This window comes from Larimichthys crocea, chromosome XIII (assembly GCF_000972845.2).
Source record: "Larimichthys crocea isolate SSNF chromosome XIII, L_crocea_2.0, whole genome shotgun sequence".
Lineage (NCBI taxonomy): Eukaryota > Metazoa > Chordata > Actinopteri > Sciaenidae > Larimichthys > Larimichthys crocea.
The window spans coordinates 38,899,063-38,916,319 of record NC_040023.1 but is presented as its reverse complement, the minus strand read 5'-3'; the positions used below and the strand labels follow the sequence as shown (position 1 = coordinate 38,916,319).

The 17,257-nt window shown below is 41.6% G+C and overlaps 1 protein-coding gene across 1 annotated transcript; it reads left to right on the top strand.

Annotated features, from left to right (window-relative positions):
* Window positions 1-205: 205 nt before the first annotated feature.
* Window positions 206-15,895, top strand: poc1bl (POC1 centriolar protein homolog B (Chlamydomonas), like). Its single transcript, XM_010734780.3, has 11 exons — window positions 206-390; window positions 3,403-3,843; window positions 5,958-6,127; window positions 7,604-7,793; window positions 7,878-8,063; window positions 8,813-8,930; window positions 10,271-10,447; window positions 11,607-11,738; window positions 12,507-12,617; window positions 13,879-14,031; window positions 14,115-15,895. Exons 2-11 carry the CDS (start codon window positions 3,458-3,460, stop codon window positions 14,244-14,246), a joined length of 1,755 nt encoding a protein of 584 aa, XP_010733082.2. The 5' UTR covers window positions 206-390; window positions 3,403-3,457; the 3' UTR covers window positions 14,247-15,895.
* Window positions 15,896-17,257: the final 1,362 nt, after the last annotated feature.

The window sequence follows — 17,257 nt, the reverse complement described above, 5'->3', positions numbered from 1 at the left end:
TTTTTTATTAGAACTTTGTTTCACAAACAAAGGAACACAGATCATATACAAAACATTACAAAAACATTCATGTATATTCTACGCCAGGGGGGAGAAAGAGTTTACATAAATATATTTAAATGTTCACATATATTAGCTTTATTGTATCTTATCAACCGTTAAAGGGAGCTTTCCCCGTCGTGCTTTTATTATGAAAGGCAAACACCGGAAGCTGCGTCGTATCAGTGTACGCTTGGACGAGCGGGTCAGAAGCCCAACGTGGAGGAGAGGATGTGGGTATGCTGACATCTGCAAGCCAGAGGTTTAACTGGGAGACGAGCGTAGTCAGGCTGACAAACAACGGCCTTAGCAACCTCGAAGAAACTCCGAGACATGTAACTTGTTGTCAAGGTAAACTCCTAACTAACACCTCTCGTACTTTTTCTGAGAGAAACGTCCTTTTTTTGTAGCTGTCATGTAGGTTGTGTTCAAAGTGCAGTCTGCTCGTTAGCGCTGTGGGTAACTTAATATGCATTCCTCACTTCCTTTCTTGTTTACCAGTTAAGTCAGTCAGTCAGTCGGCGCGGCGGAGCCAACGTAAAAAAAAATATATAATTTGTTTTAAATGGTCGTTGTTGTTGTTGCCTCTTTGAAGGAGTTGAGATTTGTCTTTATATATTTTTTTTTCTGAGTCACTGCTGCGCTAACCACTCACGTTAGTTAATCCTCTCTGCTGGTTATAAAACAAATTATAATCCGAGCGTTGGTTTAATTTGACAGACGAGTAGACCTGTTGCTGAACTGTGTGTTTTCACTACAAGTTACACCCGTGACAGCTTGTCTCTGCAATCTCTTCTGAATCTCCTGACACCTGTGAAACCTTCACTTTTCTCCCATTAGACTGGGGTAACAAAACAAAAACCAAACTGAAAATAAAAGTCAGATCTGTAATAGGCCTCATTCATTTCACAGGGCTCATTCATTTAGGTATAAATATGGAGAACTCTCTGAGATTTGCTGGAGCATTTTTGGCATCCCTGTGTTCAAGTGAAGCGAGAGAAGTCAAAGCTCACAGGTCTGTTTGGATTTGTCTGGGGTGTGTCATACACATCGTAATGCAGAGTACACAGAATATAACCAGCAAAGAGATGTTTGTGTTTAGAGAGTGAGAGAGAGAGAGAGAGAGCACAGTGTTTCTGTCCTGCAGGTCTTTGTACAGACTGAAAAAGCACCAGCATGTTATGAAGGAGAGTAGTTTTGTTCCCTCACCTGTTGCTTGTTGGATATTACATACTGTCTGTTTACAGCTATTCTCTCCTGACTGCCAGATGAGGAAATGAGCCGCATAATGCCCACTATGCGGTTCAACCTGCTCATTCCAGTTTGATCATAAAGAGCGACCGTCTTATAGTTGCCACATAGTTGCCACTCCACTTCTGACATGTGAGAAGCAAGTGACTCCCAACATCAAGCCTGTTTCTTATGTATAACATCAATTATGAATTATGGACCCATCTTTTTCATTCTCTGTTTTTAAAGTCCTATCAAGCGTGACGGGGTGAAACATGCACCACAGATTACAGCTTGGGAAACAAACCTTATCCCTCACCCACTTTTTTTTTTTTTGTCTTTCTTTCATTCCCTCTCAGCCAAAACAGTGGGGCAGGATTTAAAACTACATCTTAGGCCCTGTCCCCTCCTGTTTGTTCCAAACAGCTCTCCCCATTAAGGCTATCAGATTCAGAGAGAGTGGAAGGTGTGATGGACAGCTAATAAAGAGGGGTTTTGTCTGCAAGCGTCTCCATTTTGTAACCTCAAGACTCCCGAGTCCTCTGGCCACTGCCCAGACTGGACTGAAAGGGCTGTGCTGCTGCCTTGAAGGAAGTGGAAAGTGAGTTTCCCCTCACTCTGAATCGGTACCATATACAAATACACATATATACTGTGTATATATATTATATATATATAGAAATAGCACACACTTTTTTTTTTGAGAGAGCGTTTCCTCTGAAGCTACATAACGTCAAGCTGTTCTCACAGTGCTGGCAGTCTTAAGAATTAACCATCATTGTTCTCTGGTATGAAGATGAGGAGGGAAACGCCGTGTTAGTGTGTGTGTGTGTGTGTGTGTGTGTGTGTGTGTGTGTGTGTGTGTGTGTGTGTGTGTTTGCAACATCAGTCTTGAGCCTGTCTGACACTGGCTGGCACGAGTGTAAATGGCACCCTGCTCTAATATTAATGCAACACAATTATGTGATTAGAGTCAATTCAGTGTCAACATAGCTAAGTGGTCTGTTTTTTACCGCAGCGCTCTTTCAAATCCTGGCATGCTAAGCTGATCTGCCAGACAAAAACGTCTAAATTGCGGTGATTGTGTATCTACAAACCAAAGCTAATCCTATTTTTAAACCGGAAAAAGAGATCTATCGTCTTGAAAATATTTCACCCAGGTTTTTTGGCAGCTCCTTTTTTTTTTTGGCTGAGTCCGGAATGGAAATTTTAAAATGAGGAAGCCTTAAAAATGCCTTATTCTTAATCTAAGTATAAATAAAAGGATAGCTTAGATCTATCATACTATTTTCTTTTAGATCTGTGTAATCTTTAATGTAGATAAATTGTGCAAAATCTGGGCCTGCCGTACAAAAGGTGTTGCTGATTGCTACATTGTGGGACATTGCAAAAGCTCAACTGACTGATGTGATTCACCAAGTTAAGACTTTCCAGAAAATACTTCAGTGGTAGATAAAGGTGATACATTTCAGGGGGGAAACATTGCGGACAAAAGCCTTTAGAGGTTTTCATAGTAATGGTTCTGACAAGTGTGAATTGAATCTTGCATGACGTGTGAAAGCTTTGAAAAAGTCACAGCGGCACAGTTTGTGGAAAAAAACGCCTCCCTATTTAAGATTCACTCTGATGCAGCGTGACTAAAACTGCACCGTTGTAATGAAGTTCATCAGGTTAACACGTCTCTCACAGACTCAATTTATTCAGCGCATTACTGTACTGTAAGCCATAATTTAGCCTCTCCCATCTTTGCAATTTGTGTTTAATGAGCATCTTAATGCAGCCTTGAGCATGCGATTATATTTATGATGTTGCCGTTGATTAGTACTGGTCTGGTCTATTGGAGCTGTGTCCTTTGGGGCACTTGTGAATTCAGAGAGAAACACTTTTTTTTTTTTTTTGGTGTTTAGGTGAATAACTTCACTTAATTGTGAATGGGTTTGTTACTTGATTAAACCTTATTCTAATGAGGAGAGTCTCAATCTTCTAAATCACCTCCTGTCAGTGGTAGTTACTTGTTGGATCTTTCTCACAAAAACGTACATGTTTCCTCTCCATTTGATGTTTCTGACGTGATATTAAAAAATCTTAATGATCATGTTTTTTGTCATTCTGTGTCTCTTTTCTGTTCTCCAGAGGCTTGTGTCCTGTAGGGCACCCTGAAGCTCAGCCGGTCACGGGGCCTTCTGTCATGAGGGGGCGTTTCTCTCGAAAACTGGGCGTGCTGGCCAAGGCTGGCTTCCTGCTCTGGCTTCTGTGGCTGGGCTACCTTCTGTTAGCACGCTCCTCTTTCCCCTCTTCTTCATCTGTAGAAGAGGAAGACGAGGATCACAATGTTCTGGAAAGACAGCTTCCCATAGGGGAGAGCGGGGCTGATGCGCAGTTGGCTCGGCCCCTCTACATTAAGTCAGCGCCAGACAACAATGCATTGGGGGAGTGGGGTCGGGCCTCACACGTCAACCTCAGCCCTGAGGAAAAGAAACAGGAGCAGGACAGTGTGGAGCGCTATGCCATCAATATCTATGTCAGTGATAAGATTTCCCTCCACCGGCACATCCAGGATCACAGGATGAATGAGTGAGTAGAGCGAAAAGGGATCCTACAGAGGAATGTGCCACTAGTCAGAAGGTGACTAATGGACTGTAACGGTTGCCTCAAATTGCTTTCTCGCAAATCACTTATTTCTTTGTTGCTTGCTATTTTCCTTTTTCCAAACATATATGTATCTTTGGCCTTGAACGCTGCGTGGGGCTGATAGCTGTGCTGCAGCGTTGCCAGGGATAAATTACTCAGTAGAGATTAAGTTGAGCTCTTAACTGGAATCAGTTTCCCACTGACAGTTTGAAACGACGATGAAGGCTCTCATGATGCATTGCAGGGCTGATTAAACCTGGTGTAAGCAGCTCTCCGCCTAGATGGATTTATTCCATCCAGAGCTGTTGTCCACAGCTGTTCCCAGCTCAGCCTCTGTGATGAAACGCAGAGTGCGACATCTTTTATGAGTAGTTTCTCCTTCCGCCTTTGCCCAATCTTTTACTGGCTCCAATTGTAATCAAACCCAGATGTGGTATCTGTGAGTGTGGCGAGAGAACCATCGTTTGCTTAGAAGCCTTTTTTTGTTTTATATAAAGTGTCCCAGTTAATTGTAGATTTCCTTTAGAGCTGAATTCATTGTTACACCTAAGGACATTTTCGATATTTCTGGTATTAAACACATCATGGTAAATCATCTCTTATTAGACTTAAAACTACAGACACAGAAAAATTGATCTCACAGTGGAATAAACCGTTTTACCAGCGAGACTCCTGCATATCCGAAGGTACATCGATAAGATGCTTTGTGCTTCTCAGGATAAGCTCGAAAGTCAAACACCGCACAGATAACATTCAAACAAGAGATATCATCATCAGTCCTCCAGCTTTTGGTGGAAATTTTAAAACAGAGTTACTGAATCGTACAGACTGACACTTTTATGCGTTTACATGATGGATCTCTGCGCTGGCAGAGTGACATTTTCTTCCCTTTGCCTGCTACCTTTTAGTGACTGGAAAGAGTCAGCGGGGCTGAAGTGGCATGCAGAACTCATTTGCTTTTAGCGCCCTGCCCACCTGTCCATGACTTAACAGAGGTGCACAGTGCTGCTCTGTGCTACTTTGCATGAACAGATTCTACTGATAACAATATATCAGCTAGTTTTACTTTGATGGTTGAATATAACATTTTTTATGACTATACATATAAAGCTGAGGTGTGAATGGAGGTCATTTGTGGATTGCACCATTCACAGATCTGAGTTAACCTATAATGAATGTGTCCCCCCCTCTCCGTTGTTGTCAAACTGTCCCAAGAGCAATTTTGTTTGGCTTCTTGCCGAGCAACACTGGAAGTAAACGTGTGATTTCCTCTTGAGCTAATTTATTTTAAGGCGATGGGTGGTGCTGGGTACACGCTTGTTTTAGTTCTACACCTACTCCATAGTTACACAGTTTCCTCCCGGGACAAGAGCAGATTCACTTTGCACTGTTCTCTCCATCAGGACAGTGTTTCAACCCTGTGGACATAGTTGTTAATTGGTTGTGACTAATGTTAGGGTAAAACTTACTTCCAACAGTATCATAGTTGTGGGTTGAACCTCTGGCTACAAAATGACCAGAATTAATTCATCCTGTGCCAGTGGTTACACTCTCTCTGTGTTGTATGCCACTTCATGAAAATAGAGCTCACAGCAACAACAAAAAAACCATTTTTCTTCCTCGTGTTTCTCATAGTGTTCTCATTCCCATAAGCTGTAACTGTTAAGTTTCCTGTCCCCTCACTCTGTTCTGTTCTGTTCTGTTCTGTTCGTCTCTGTTTGTTCAAGTTTCTGTGGTCTCTCCCAGAGCACTGCTGTGGTATGTTGCTCACTGGTGTGATACCCTCCCCACCCCCATCCATATTTCTGCGTCTCTTTATTGTTTTAATGACTGCCATCTGGATTAAGACCAGACAACCCCCCCCTCTCTCTTCTCTTCCACCATAGTTGCTGAAACCTCTCTGACAGTATGAAAGCATAATTTCTTGCTTCTATGAGTTCATTTTGGATGCTGTTGTTTTCGACATAAATATGTATAATGTTCATGTGTACTGATGCAAATGACATCTCTGTCTGTCTCCCCCTCCCCCCAAACTCATACACACAAACATATCTCAGATGCCGAAGTAAGAAGTTTGAATACCGGCGTTTACCCACCACTTCTGTGATCATAGCTTTCTACAATGAGGCCTGGTCCACTCTGTTGAGGACTATTCACAGTGTCCTGGAGACCACACCTGCCATCCTGTTGAAAGAGATCATCCTCATTGATGACTACAGTGACAGAGGTCTGACCCTCCACACTAATAATAAAAAAAAAAAAGTGTTATTTTTTTTGTGTGTAAAAATAAAAGTGTCAGAAATATGTTTTTCATGCTGGGCTGACAGTCTTGGCCTAGTTTAACAAAGCCAAACCTCAGCTGTGCTTTGATTTCTTTTTTTTTTTCCACATTGACAGCATACAGGAGAATGAGTCAAGCAGGACACTGCTATATATAGAGAAAAGATTCTATCTACGGAGCAGTGAATAGATAACGCCTCTGGATACGTTCCCAAAGCAATTAGAAGAACATCCTCAGAAACAAGTCCAGACACTTTCCTTTAATGATGGAATAAGGTGTAGAGTTACTGGAAGCGGCTTTGTTTTAGTCATTTTTAAAGGTTGAAATGTAGGAAATCTGGTAAAACTGCTACAATCATTAGAAATAGAGAGAATTCTTGGCAAAGTAAAGTTTCTTTCTAATAACAGACTCTTATTTCCTGGATATTTTATATTTAATTGAAAAACAAGAAGTACACTGTCAGCTTCTACGTGACACATTATGAAACTTTCAACCGCATCACATGATCTTCACCAGCAAACAGAATGTGAACTGATTTCTGCAGACCCGTGCCAACACTGATACTTCAGAAACTGGATATACCTTTAGCTTGATGTCTGTCTGTCTGTCTGTCTTAATGCAATTAGTATTCTGTCCCAGCTAGTCTAGTCTCTCTGTATCGGAGACATTACATTATAATGATTACTTCAGTGTGCGATGAGTTCCCATGACATAATTTCCTCTCCTCTGACCACCCCGACCAAATGGAATGCTAGACACGCCACTCCTCAACCAGAAGGGTTACTGCAGACAGACAGTGACCGGAGGACAGACAGCTTTCTCTCATGTTTCCGTCTTGGTTGAACAGAGTATAACATACCAAGACTTGTGTTGACCTCAGGTAAACGGTGTACTCACGCCACATCTGATACTGAAGTAAAGTAGTGACTGATTCATGAGCGAATGTTTTAATGTAATGTTTATAATCAACATTCTTTATAATAACCTTGAGTCAAATGACTCCTACTCACAAGATAAATGTATAATAAACCCCATTTTGACCCCATTTTAACTAATTGTTTTGGTTTTGTAGCTTGCAAATTGACTTTTTAGTTGAGTCTGAGCCACACTCATCATCCCGGAGATGAAGATGACCACAACAGAGGAAACTGGACTTACTGTATATTCATGTGGTGTCCAGAAACACAGCTCCAAATGAATACCAGTGTGGCTTTATGTCTAACATAAGTTAGGACCAGCCTCATAAGCCACTAATATGGCAGTAGCCGTGTATCTGATTTTTTTGTTGTCCTCTTGTGGCCAAAAATTGACCAAGGCAGCTTTAAAGAAAGAGAAGTTAGGCGTAGGACATGGAAATAATACTTAATTTAATTGTACAAATGATGATTATGTCCATTTGTGTGTGTGTTTATAAAAAATTAGGCTACTTGAAATCCCAATTGGCTGACTACATCAGTAATCTGCAGCGTGTGCGGCTAATACGCACCAACAAAAGGGAAGGTCTGGTCCGGGCACGTCTCATTGGAGCCACCTATGCCACGGGTGACGTGCTGACATTCCTTGATTGCCACTGCGAGTGTGTCCCTGGCTGGATTGAGCCTCTCTTGGAAAGGTGGGTTGACTTGAGATGAGTAAGAGCTTTCTCAAATACCAAACCCAAAGATATCTACATTTCGTGACCATGCTTTGTGTTTAGGATCGGTGAGAATGCCAGTACCATCGTGTGCCCTGTGATTGACACCATTGACTGGAACACTTTTGAGTTTTACATGCAGACGGATGAGCCAATGATCGGAGGTTTTGACTGGAGACTCACCTTTCAGTGGCACTCCGTCCCCGAAGTGGAACGCAAGAGGCGCAAGTCTCGCATTGACCCCATCAGGTGACCGCATGATACTTCAGTACTACTATCACTTTATCTGATTGGCACCAGTGTCAGTGTAGAGCTCTGCTCTCAAAATTGTAATTCACCTCTCATGGCTGATTTGTAATGCACGTGTTATGTTACTTTATTAGTACTTACTACATTTCCACTTCTATTACATCCTGAGAAAATCTGACTGCTTTGTTACACACTGGGATCAATAGGGGAGTCTAAAAGAATTTAATTTCTAAGTCCATACTGTGAACACATGTTGCTCCCTAATTATCAAACCTCCTTTTAGATTTGACACTCCCATATTGCTCTCAGAAACGATGCAGACTCTCACAGAAATGGCAGTACAATCCATGACATTTTTATCAACTACTTAATCATGCTGCTTCAAGCTGAAGCTGCTACTAAAATCTTGCATGGAAGAAAAGTGTTGTTGCACTGGCTATGATTGAAAGTCAAAAGTCCATTGCATTCCATGTAATCTTTTGCTGTGATCACTGCGATGCATGAGTTTGCAGCTTTGCATTGTGCATCTGCACAGGAATGACTGTGGTCAGAGCCACCCCTACACAATAGCTGGCGTGTAGTTACTCTTTAACAGCCACTTTTGATACGGAAGTGCACATCTTCTAATTGACATTAACACCTGATAGCTACATTTGCACTGGATCAGAAAAAGGCTAAATTACTTCTGTGGGAATGTAGGATTGAAAATTACCATTATATAGTCATCTCATTTTTATTCTTTCTCCCAGGTCTCCAACAATGGCAGGTGGATTATTTGCAGTGAGCAAGGCCTACTTTGAGTACCTGGGAACATATGACATGGGCATGGAGGTGTGGGGAGGAGAAAACCTGGAGCTCTCCTTCAGGGTGAGTTCAGTTCTCCTTCAGTGTGGACCACAGAGTCACTACTTTACCACGGTGCCACTTTGCAATATGAGACCAGAGCGCAGCTTTTTAAAGTGTTGGGAAAGAGTGACTAATCTAACTGGCTTCCTTACCAAAATCTCTTAGTCAGACAGAACATCCATTGACTCAGCTCACTTGCTACTGTGAAAAAGAGTACAGATAAACACTGATGAATTGAATTGAGGTTTATTGGCATTTCATTACCAGAGAGGACCTTTTCATGACCCCCGATCCTTTGATTTATCCATCTAACAGCAAACAGTCAGTGGGTAATTGATGTGAAAGAGACACATGTCAGTGTCAGATCGCAGTTGGCCTGAAACAGCACCCTGATATTGGCTGATGTCTTGTTGTGACGTTGGTGTCTCTTTTCACTTGTCTGCGTCAATCAGATTGGCACAGATTTTAGGCTATGTGTGAATTTGTAGCAGGAGCATTCAAGGGTAGGCTATGTAAATTGTGTGTCCATGATTTATAGTGTGTATGTGGTTTTCAGCGTGAAGACGAATGAGCCGTTCCTCTGAGTGATGGGTTATGCATGTGAAAATAAAAATGCCTCTCACAGGGACTTTTTGACATACATAATTTATGTTTAGTGAATTGGTTCTCAACGCTGTTTTTGGAGTGCTAAGAAGATATGGTGCGGGGGTAAAGTGCCTGGTGAATTAAGATGGAAGGGGCTGTCATTTAATGGCTATTTGGCTATGGATATATGGTAATGATTTTGCCATGTGTAATTGGAGCATAGCTCAGCCAAGTATTCAAAAAAAAATGCAGCGTTAACAACCTTTCATTCTTTAAGCATGGTGTTTTTTCCCCTTTGGTCTTTCGGTGGTGGAAGATCAAGCAATTATACAAGACAAATTTACACCATAAATCAGAGCTGTTCTCAAACGCAGTCACACGAAGGTTGAATTTTCATGCTGAGACCGAAGGTTCAGAGAACACAGATCGGATTTCTAGCATAGCACCAATCACCACAAACACTATCACTCTGTTTGTTTTATGGTTTGGATGCACTGAAGCTTATGAGCTATTTGATCTGTGCACAAGCACTAATCCCATCAAACAGATTTAACTCTTGCTTATCAGTTTGAAATATGTCACTTATGGACATAGGACAGGTCCAAGTGCCAAAGTGCGCTACTCGGGGTCATAAATCATTTCAACATGTGGTGTACAGTAGACAATGCATTTGGTTAATGATAACCGTGTAATTGCTGATGTTTTGATAAGTCTTAAATCTTGATTTCCCCTGGTTAAGGGAAACTTTTAAAAAAACTTCCTCTGTTGTATGTTAGGTGTGGCAGTGTGGGGGCAGCCTAGAGATTCACCCCTGCTCTCACGTGGGCCATGTGTTCCCTAAAAAGGCCCCTTATGCACGGCCCAACTTTCTCCAGAATACCGTACGAGCTGCAGAAGTTTGGATGGACTCTTATAAACAACACTTCTACAACAGGAATCCTCCAGCCAGAAAGGTAAGACGGTAACAAATGAAAGGCATGCTGCAAGCTGTAGAACACTCCCTGAATCATATTCTGCTCTGAGCTCTGCCTCGGTTAGCCTGTTACACACTTGTTTCATTCAGCTGGTAGTAGACTAAAGCCATTCAGTGATGCTATGTGCCTAGCAGCACCATGTTAACATTGTGAAGAGAGCAGCTCACCTTTGATGTTATATTTAGATGTTTCATATATGATTCACCTGGCTAGGTGTCAACATATGATGAAACACTGTCTGTCTGACTGGGTCAGGCATATGTGTGAGAGGGCGTGCACGATTGTGCTGTGTGCCTCTCAGGTTCTGAGTATTGGGCATCATCAAAGATTCATGTATCTCAGTTTCACCTATCTAAAAAAAAAGTACATTATTAATGTCAGGGATCTTTGATCAAACAATAAATTACCTGGTCAGGAGGAGATTGAACACATCACTGCCAGACCAGTTCACCAGCTCAGATCTAATATGGTGCTGTCATAATATGTAAGCATACTGCAGAAATGAAGACAACGATATTGTGTTGGAATAGTTGAAATTCTTTAGTTTAGTTACTTATTGATCGGATAGTTTTATGAGGTTCAAACATCCACTTGGCTGTCTTCCAGATTTACCGTTAGAAACCGTTACCACACCTGCCTGTTTTTCACAAGAACCCCAGCATTCATTTTTAATGAATGTTTTGGGCCCTGGATTTTTGTAGAACTCTTTTAAGAGTTTTCACAAAGGATTGTATTCATATACTTATTTATTTATTTCTTAGTTTATTTGAGAACACTGAATTCTTCCATTGTTTATCTCACCAACATTTGCAGTGAATTTCAGCCTTACAATGCTGGCTGAACAGGTCGTAACAGGTTGTAATATTCTACCCTCAGGAGATGTCATCGGTCTGACTTGCTTAAGGCGGCGTTTCTTACTAAAACAAACACAGCTATCTAGGTGTGACCGAACACCTGCTAGTTTGCTTCCTGGTTCAGTTATTAGGTCATGGTTGTGGAGTGTCTTACACATGTCCTTATAACCAGGATGCAAATATTGACTTTCATGGTGTGACTGCTTTGATGTATCCTTAGTAAAATATTGCATCCTCCCCTGGAAGTTAATTACTGACTGATTTATTGTGTGCTTTCTTTACAGGAGACTTATGGAGATATTTCAGAGCGGCTACTGCTGAGAGACAGGCTGAAATGCAACAGTTTTGACTGGTATCTGAAGAATATTTACCCTGACCTACATGTACCTGAAGACAGAGTGGGCTGGCACGGGGCTGTGAGTGTCCGCTATCCATTTTTGTACTCAGTATTTACAAGTTGAGCATGAGTATTTTATTTACAATAAATGCAGATTGTGTGGTTCTTTGCACCATCCTAGTTACTGAAGTCAAACACAAAATGGCCATTGTGTCTTTTCTTCCTTAAATCCATTTCTTTTGAGTCTAAAACTGGGAGGAGGAGGCATGAAACTGGGGATTCCTGTTTAAAGCGAGGAGGCTGAACTAAGACAAACAAAGGCTTTGAAACCCATTTGGACTGGGATCAAGACAATTCTAATCCAGGCACCTGGTGGAGTATTTCATTGTTAAATGCGTTTCCAAAAATTCTTGGTTGGCTCACAAATGATTCAATCTCGCCACCACGATGTAGCCACTGCGTCTGAGGAAAAAGGAGTAATCCCTGAAGGATTTCTAAGGACTTAACGTCTAAACATCCATCCTCTTGCCTTGTTGCCACTTGTTTCACCTTGACAGCAGTGAAGTCAGTGGTACATAATGAGGGCATTGTCCAGTTGAAACGGCAAGTGCCAACAATGACATACACCTATAAATATTGACATTTTCATTTGAAATCTTGAGAAAGTGAAAATGTGTTTTTGTTTCAAAGTGATATTTTGGAGGGGACTGGATCTACCAGCTTCACTGGTGCTGTTCTGTATGTGACCTTACATTCTAGAGAATTAACCAACAAGAGAATTAATAAAATGCAGCTTTTTTAATTTTATTTATTTATTAATTGACATGTATTGTCCTTGTCCTGCCAGGTGCGGAGCTCAGGCATACAGTCAGAGTGTCTGGACTACAACGCTCCAGAGCACAGTCCCACAGGTGCACACCTTTCTCTGTTTGGCTGCCACGGCCAGGGAGGCAACCAGGTACATTAAGAATTTCACAGTTGTCTTTCTCCATCTCTCTCTCTCTCTCTCTGGTGCACATATTCTCTCCTGTCACAATCTCACAACCTCTCCAGGCCCAGTGGGAGATGTATCTCGAAATGTCAATGCTTTCTGCTAACCCCTAAAACGAGCTGCCACAGTTGATTCACACCAGAAAATTTCTCTCTGCTGGTGCCCAGCATGAGTTGAATGTAATGAGGGGCAAAAGTAAGTTTGGTATTGTGTCCACATATACCCAAAAATATCGTCCAATTGAATTACTGGTACTTAAACTGAATGCCTGCCAGCTCCAGTGATGGATGGTTTAGGGACCTGCAGATTATTTGTCTGTGAGGATGTATATTTAATGTCGCAGTCAGACAATAGGCAGAGCTCCTTTCTGTGAATCTCTAACCTGCTTGATATCTCTGATTACCCCACTGATGCACCGCATCAGGTGTCCGCAGTCACAAAAAGCACCATGTGTGACTGAAAATCAATGTTTGAATAGCTCCCAGCTGAAACAAAAACCTGAGGGCCCTTCACTGCCTCCCTCCTGCTTCCTCTTCGCGGCCCACATAAGAACCCACGTTCCATTTAAAAGATACATGAGCCTCATAGCCAGAGTGAATGGCACAGCCTGGGTAAATAAGTTTGAAGCCAGACACAAGGGCCCCAAGTGAGTCTTTTATTAGAAACAACCATTACGGGCCCAGATGCATCTGAAAGATGTATGAGATGTGAAGAGAAGGATGGGCAAGTATGAAGATTGATTACCTGACCCTCCGTTTAAAGGGTAGCCCAGGGAGTGTTGCATCTTTTGTCCCAACGGGCCTGGATATTGAAATAACACCCGAGGAGGAGCGAGAGTTGGGCTTGTGTTCGCGTCTGGTTGATTGAGAGGGCCAAGTCTTTACTGATGAGATCCCTTGACACACACATGCAGACACGTCATGCAATGGTAGCTTAGCCAGGACATGATCCCACAGGAGAGTAAGAGAAAAACAACCAGTAATCCTAGCAGGGAGGGAGAAAAAACATGCCAAATTGCACTATTGTGCTTGTTGAAAGACTTTCCTAATAAAGCAGAGAGATTACGGGTGAAAGAGGGATGTACCAAAACAATAGAAAGGAGGCACAGCAGCAACTGCTGCTTTTCCAGTTGGGTTTCTTTCCAAAGTAGTTTCGATTTCACAGCAGAAAAAAAACACATAAATTCTATATATACAGAGCAAATAACCATTTGCGTCCTCTGCCGCAGTACTTTGAGTACACATCACAAAAGGAGATCCGTTTCAACTCGGTGACAGAGCTGTGTGCTGAGGTAATCGAAGGGCAGACCTCCATCGGGATGAGGCACTGTCCTAATGATGGGGATGTCAAACCCCGCGGTATCGTCTGGGAGTTCAAAAAGGTAGGTACACGCCACACGTACCCATTACCCCTGATCTTGCATTCCTACCTCTAATCCAAACTTTATTCTTAAACCCCCTTCAGGACGGGACCATCTACCACCCTCACTCAGACATGTGTGTGACAGCCTACCGCACGGCAGAGGGCCGCACGGATACCCAGATGAGGCGGTGTACCCCGGGAGACAAAAACCAGCAGTGGAAGTTTGAGTGGTAGGAGGAGGAAGAGAGAGAAAGTAGCATGAAACCTCAAGTGACCTTGTTTTACCATAGTGCAATTACTAGAGAATGGATGTCTTTGTCGCTGCCCCCCATTCTCTAACTCTCCAAGCCCGCACTCCATTTGAATGGGAATGGGAGAGCAAATAAAAGGTGGTGAAAAGTCACTTTAAGCCAATGATTCACCCAATGCGGCTCTTTTATACCCATGTGAATGACTAAATAAGTGCAGATTGCAACGGAGGGAATGAGAATTACAGAGAGAGGTTTATTTGTCTTTTTTTTTTTTTTTTTTGAAGCAGACCAGCTTGAACTTGAGACTTTCACTTTTTGTGTTGCTTTCATCCAAGTGCCTCTGCAACCAAAACAGAGTCCAGCGCACATCTGAAGTGTCATTATTGTCATGTGTTCTTTCATCTAATGCAACGACTTGAAAGCAAAACTGGTTTTGACTGTCCAGTGCAAGAACGAAGTGCCTTTCTACGAGATCGGAGACGTTTTCTAAGGGAAAAAGAAGAAAAAAGAAGAAAAAAAAAAAGCTATATGCAAAATCGTGCACTACAAAACGGTATCTTGAATTCATATGAATTATTATTAGTTTTAAATCCTCATGCTTTTTTGTTTTGTTTTTTGGGTTGGCAAAAAAATAACCAACATATATATGGGCTGCTCAAAGAAGACGCGCAAGGAATGTAAAGGTCAGCAGCATTTGTGCCCCAAACCAGCTACTTCCTAACATGCTCCATCATGTGAGAGGACAACGGGGAGAGGGAGAGCGCTGCAGTCACACTACACTGCTCCTCAATCCTGTCACCCGGCTTGGTAAAATGCTGCCTGAACAAGACTTGAAGCATTCGCTAAGCATTTATACTAAGTGCAATTTGCCCCAGAGGGCTTGACATGTTGTAATCTATTCTTCCCTGTTGTATAAAATTAAGAATACCTTTCGAAACGCATCCGTCACTGTGCCTTTTGAAAAAGGTTGTCATCCTAAAAGAACTCGTTTGTGCCTAAATGAAATGTGCCAGTGAATGTCAAATGTATTGAGAACATTTCCAAATGCTAAAATCTGAACACACTGGCTCGATGCACTTAATTTTATTTAGACACGGAAAGCCTTAAAGGTAGCGCCTGTTTAATTTAATCCTTAAACTTGGCTGTGCCAGACTGTTTTGTTAAGACTCCTGTGTGTGAACTGTACTTGAAACGGCATAAAAGAAAAAATATTCCTGTGTTGTTTTTTCCACTGACGACCCTGTCGGTGTTTCTACTGGGATTCAAGAACCAAGAGACGTAACTGAAATGTTTGTTGAATAGCAGCTGTATTTGCTGAAGACTGCTTATCACTGAGCAATGTTTGCCGTCTGTGGTCCTACGACATCATGAATATGAGATATTCATACTAGTCAATGGGTACAGTGGATGAACATGTAAGAGGAATCTTGTTTTGTGTTACCTTTTGTATATAGTGTTTGTTTAAGGGACCAGAGTGGGACAGTGCTATTGTAAAGCACTTTTAAAACTACTGATAATGCAAAAGGGGTGATGATTACTTGATATGAAGGAGATGGTAACTGACACGGGGTGGATGTTTCATGGTTGATTAAAGCTGTTGGGATAACTGAAAGAATAAAGAAACTAACCACAGATGCACTTTGTCGTTTGTTTTGTTCATATCTCAGCTCTGCACACAGTATGTTCGACAGATAAACTGTAATGTGACAGCAAAAGCTTTTTATCTTATCTTGGCTGTTTACGGTTAAAAGCAGTGCCACTTACAGGAAACCGTGGCAGGTTCATTCCCGTGACTTTTTATTGTGTGACACGTTGACAACATGAAACAGACGTGAATCTACTGAATTTACTGTAGCATCTACTGACAAACTGCCACAACATCCTAATCCTCACTGCCTTCAAACAAATATTACAATATTCACTATCATTTGGCACCACCCACTGGTAGGAAAGCAGATAACACTGACTACTAACGGCCGGCCTTAGTCCACAAACTGGCCACAGTGTCAGTGCCAGGAGAAGAATTTAAATTAATGATGTGAGATGTATATTTTCATTCATTAAAATCATTAAAATTACATCTGTGACTGTGAGCCTCCAGTCAGCCAAAGCTTGGAAAGAAAAAAGGTGGCTCAGTTCCTGCCTGATTAGGCTAATTTGATCCCATAGACACTCTCACAAAAGCTCTCCGCTAAAGCATTTATTTGTTTCAAAATCCTCAAAAATATTGTAATATAAAAGCATCTCTTTAACCGAATTGCACACATTTAGGCCCCTCTATGTGATAATTTTATGATTCATGTAACATTTCTTCAGTTCTACTCACTGTGGAGGACCACCTCCTGCTTTGAAAACATCTGGTGGAATCCACTACAACAAATAGCATATGGTTTGTTTCCACTGTCCTTGCTCCATATTTAATTTAGTAAATATTGCTAATCAAGATATTTTAATCCATAAAATTACCCTAAATTATTTCCTGCATCCAGGAAGATGGTGACTAGGAGGTTTAACAACAACATTACTAACCCTGAAGTACTGTATGTGGATAGATCATATTCATGTTTTTATGTGTTTTACACATTTCTTATTTTCATAGTTTGGATACCTGACAGTCAGTTTCCAGGGATTAGTTGAATTATATTGTTTCATTATTAATTTGATGGTTAAAGGGGAGATCAAGTGAGGAAGCTGTTGATAAAAGAAATGTCATTCAGAGGGCCAAAGCTGGGTGATGCTAAGTAATGAGGTCAAGGAAAAGAGTACCAAAAGAGGAAGAACACAAAGGACGTCAGTCATATTTCCAGAGGATCAGTTGTTTGCTTTAGTTTATCTGGAAACAAACTGAATCACACTGCATGGATCTGTATTTATGCTAGAAACAATGTGTGGTGATTGTTGACTGCAGCAGTCCTTTTGTGACCTGCTGCAGTGAAGTTAATCTTCAACAAACAGCTGTTAGTTTGATCTATTGTGTGGGGACTGACACTGACT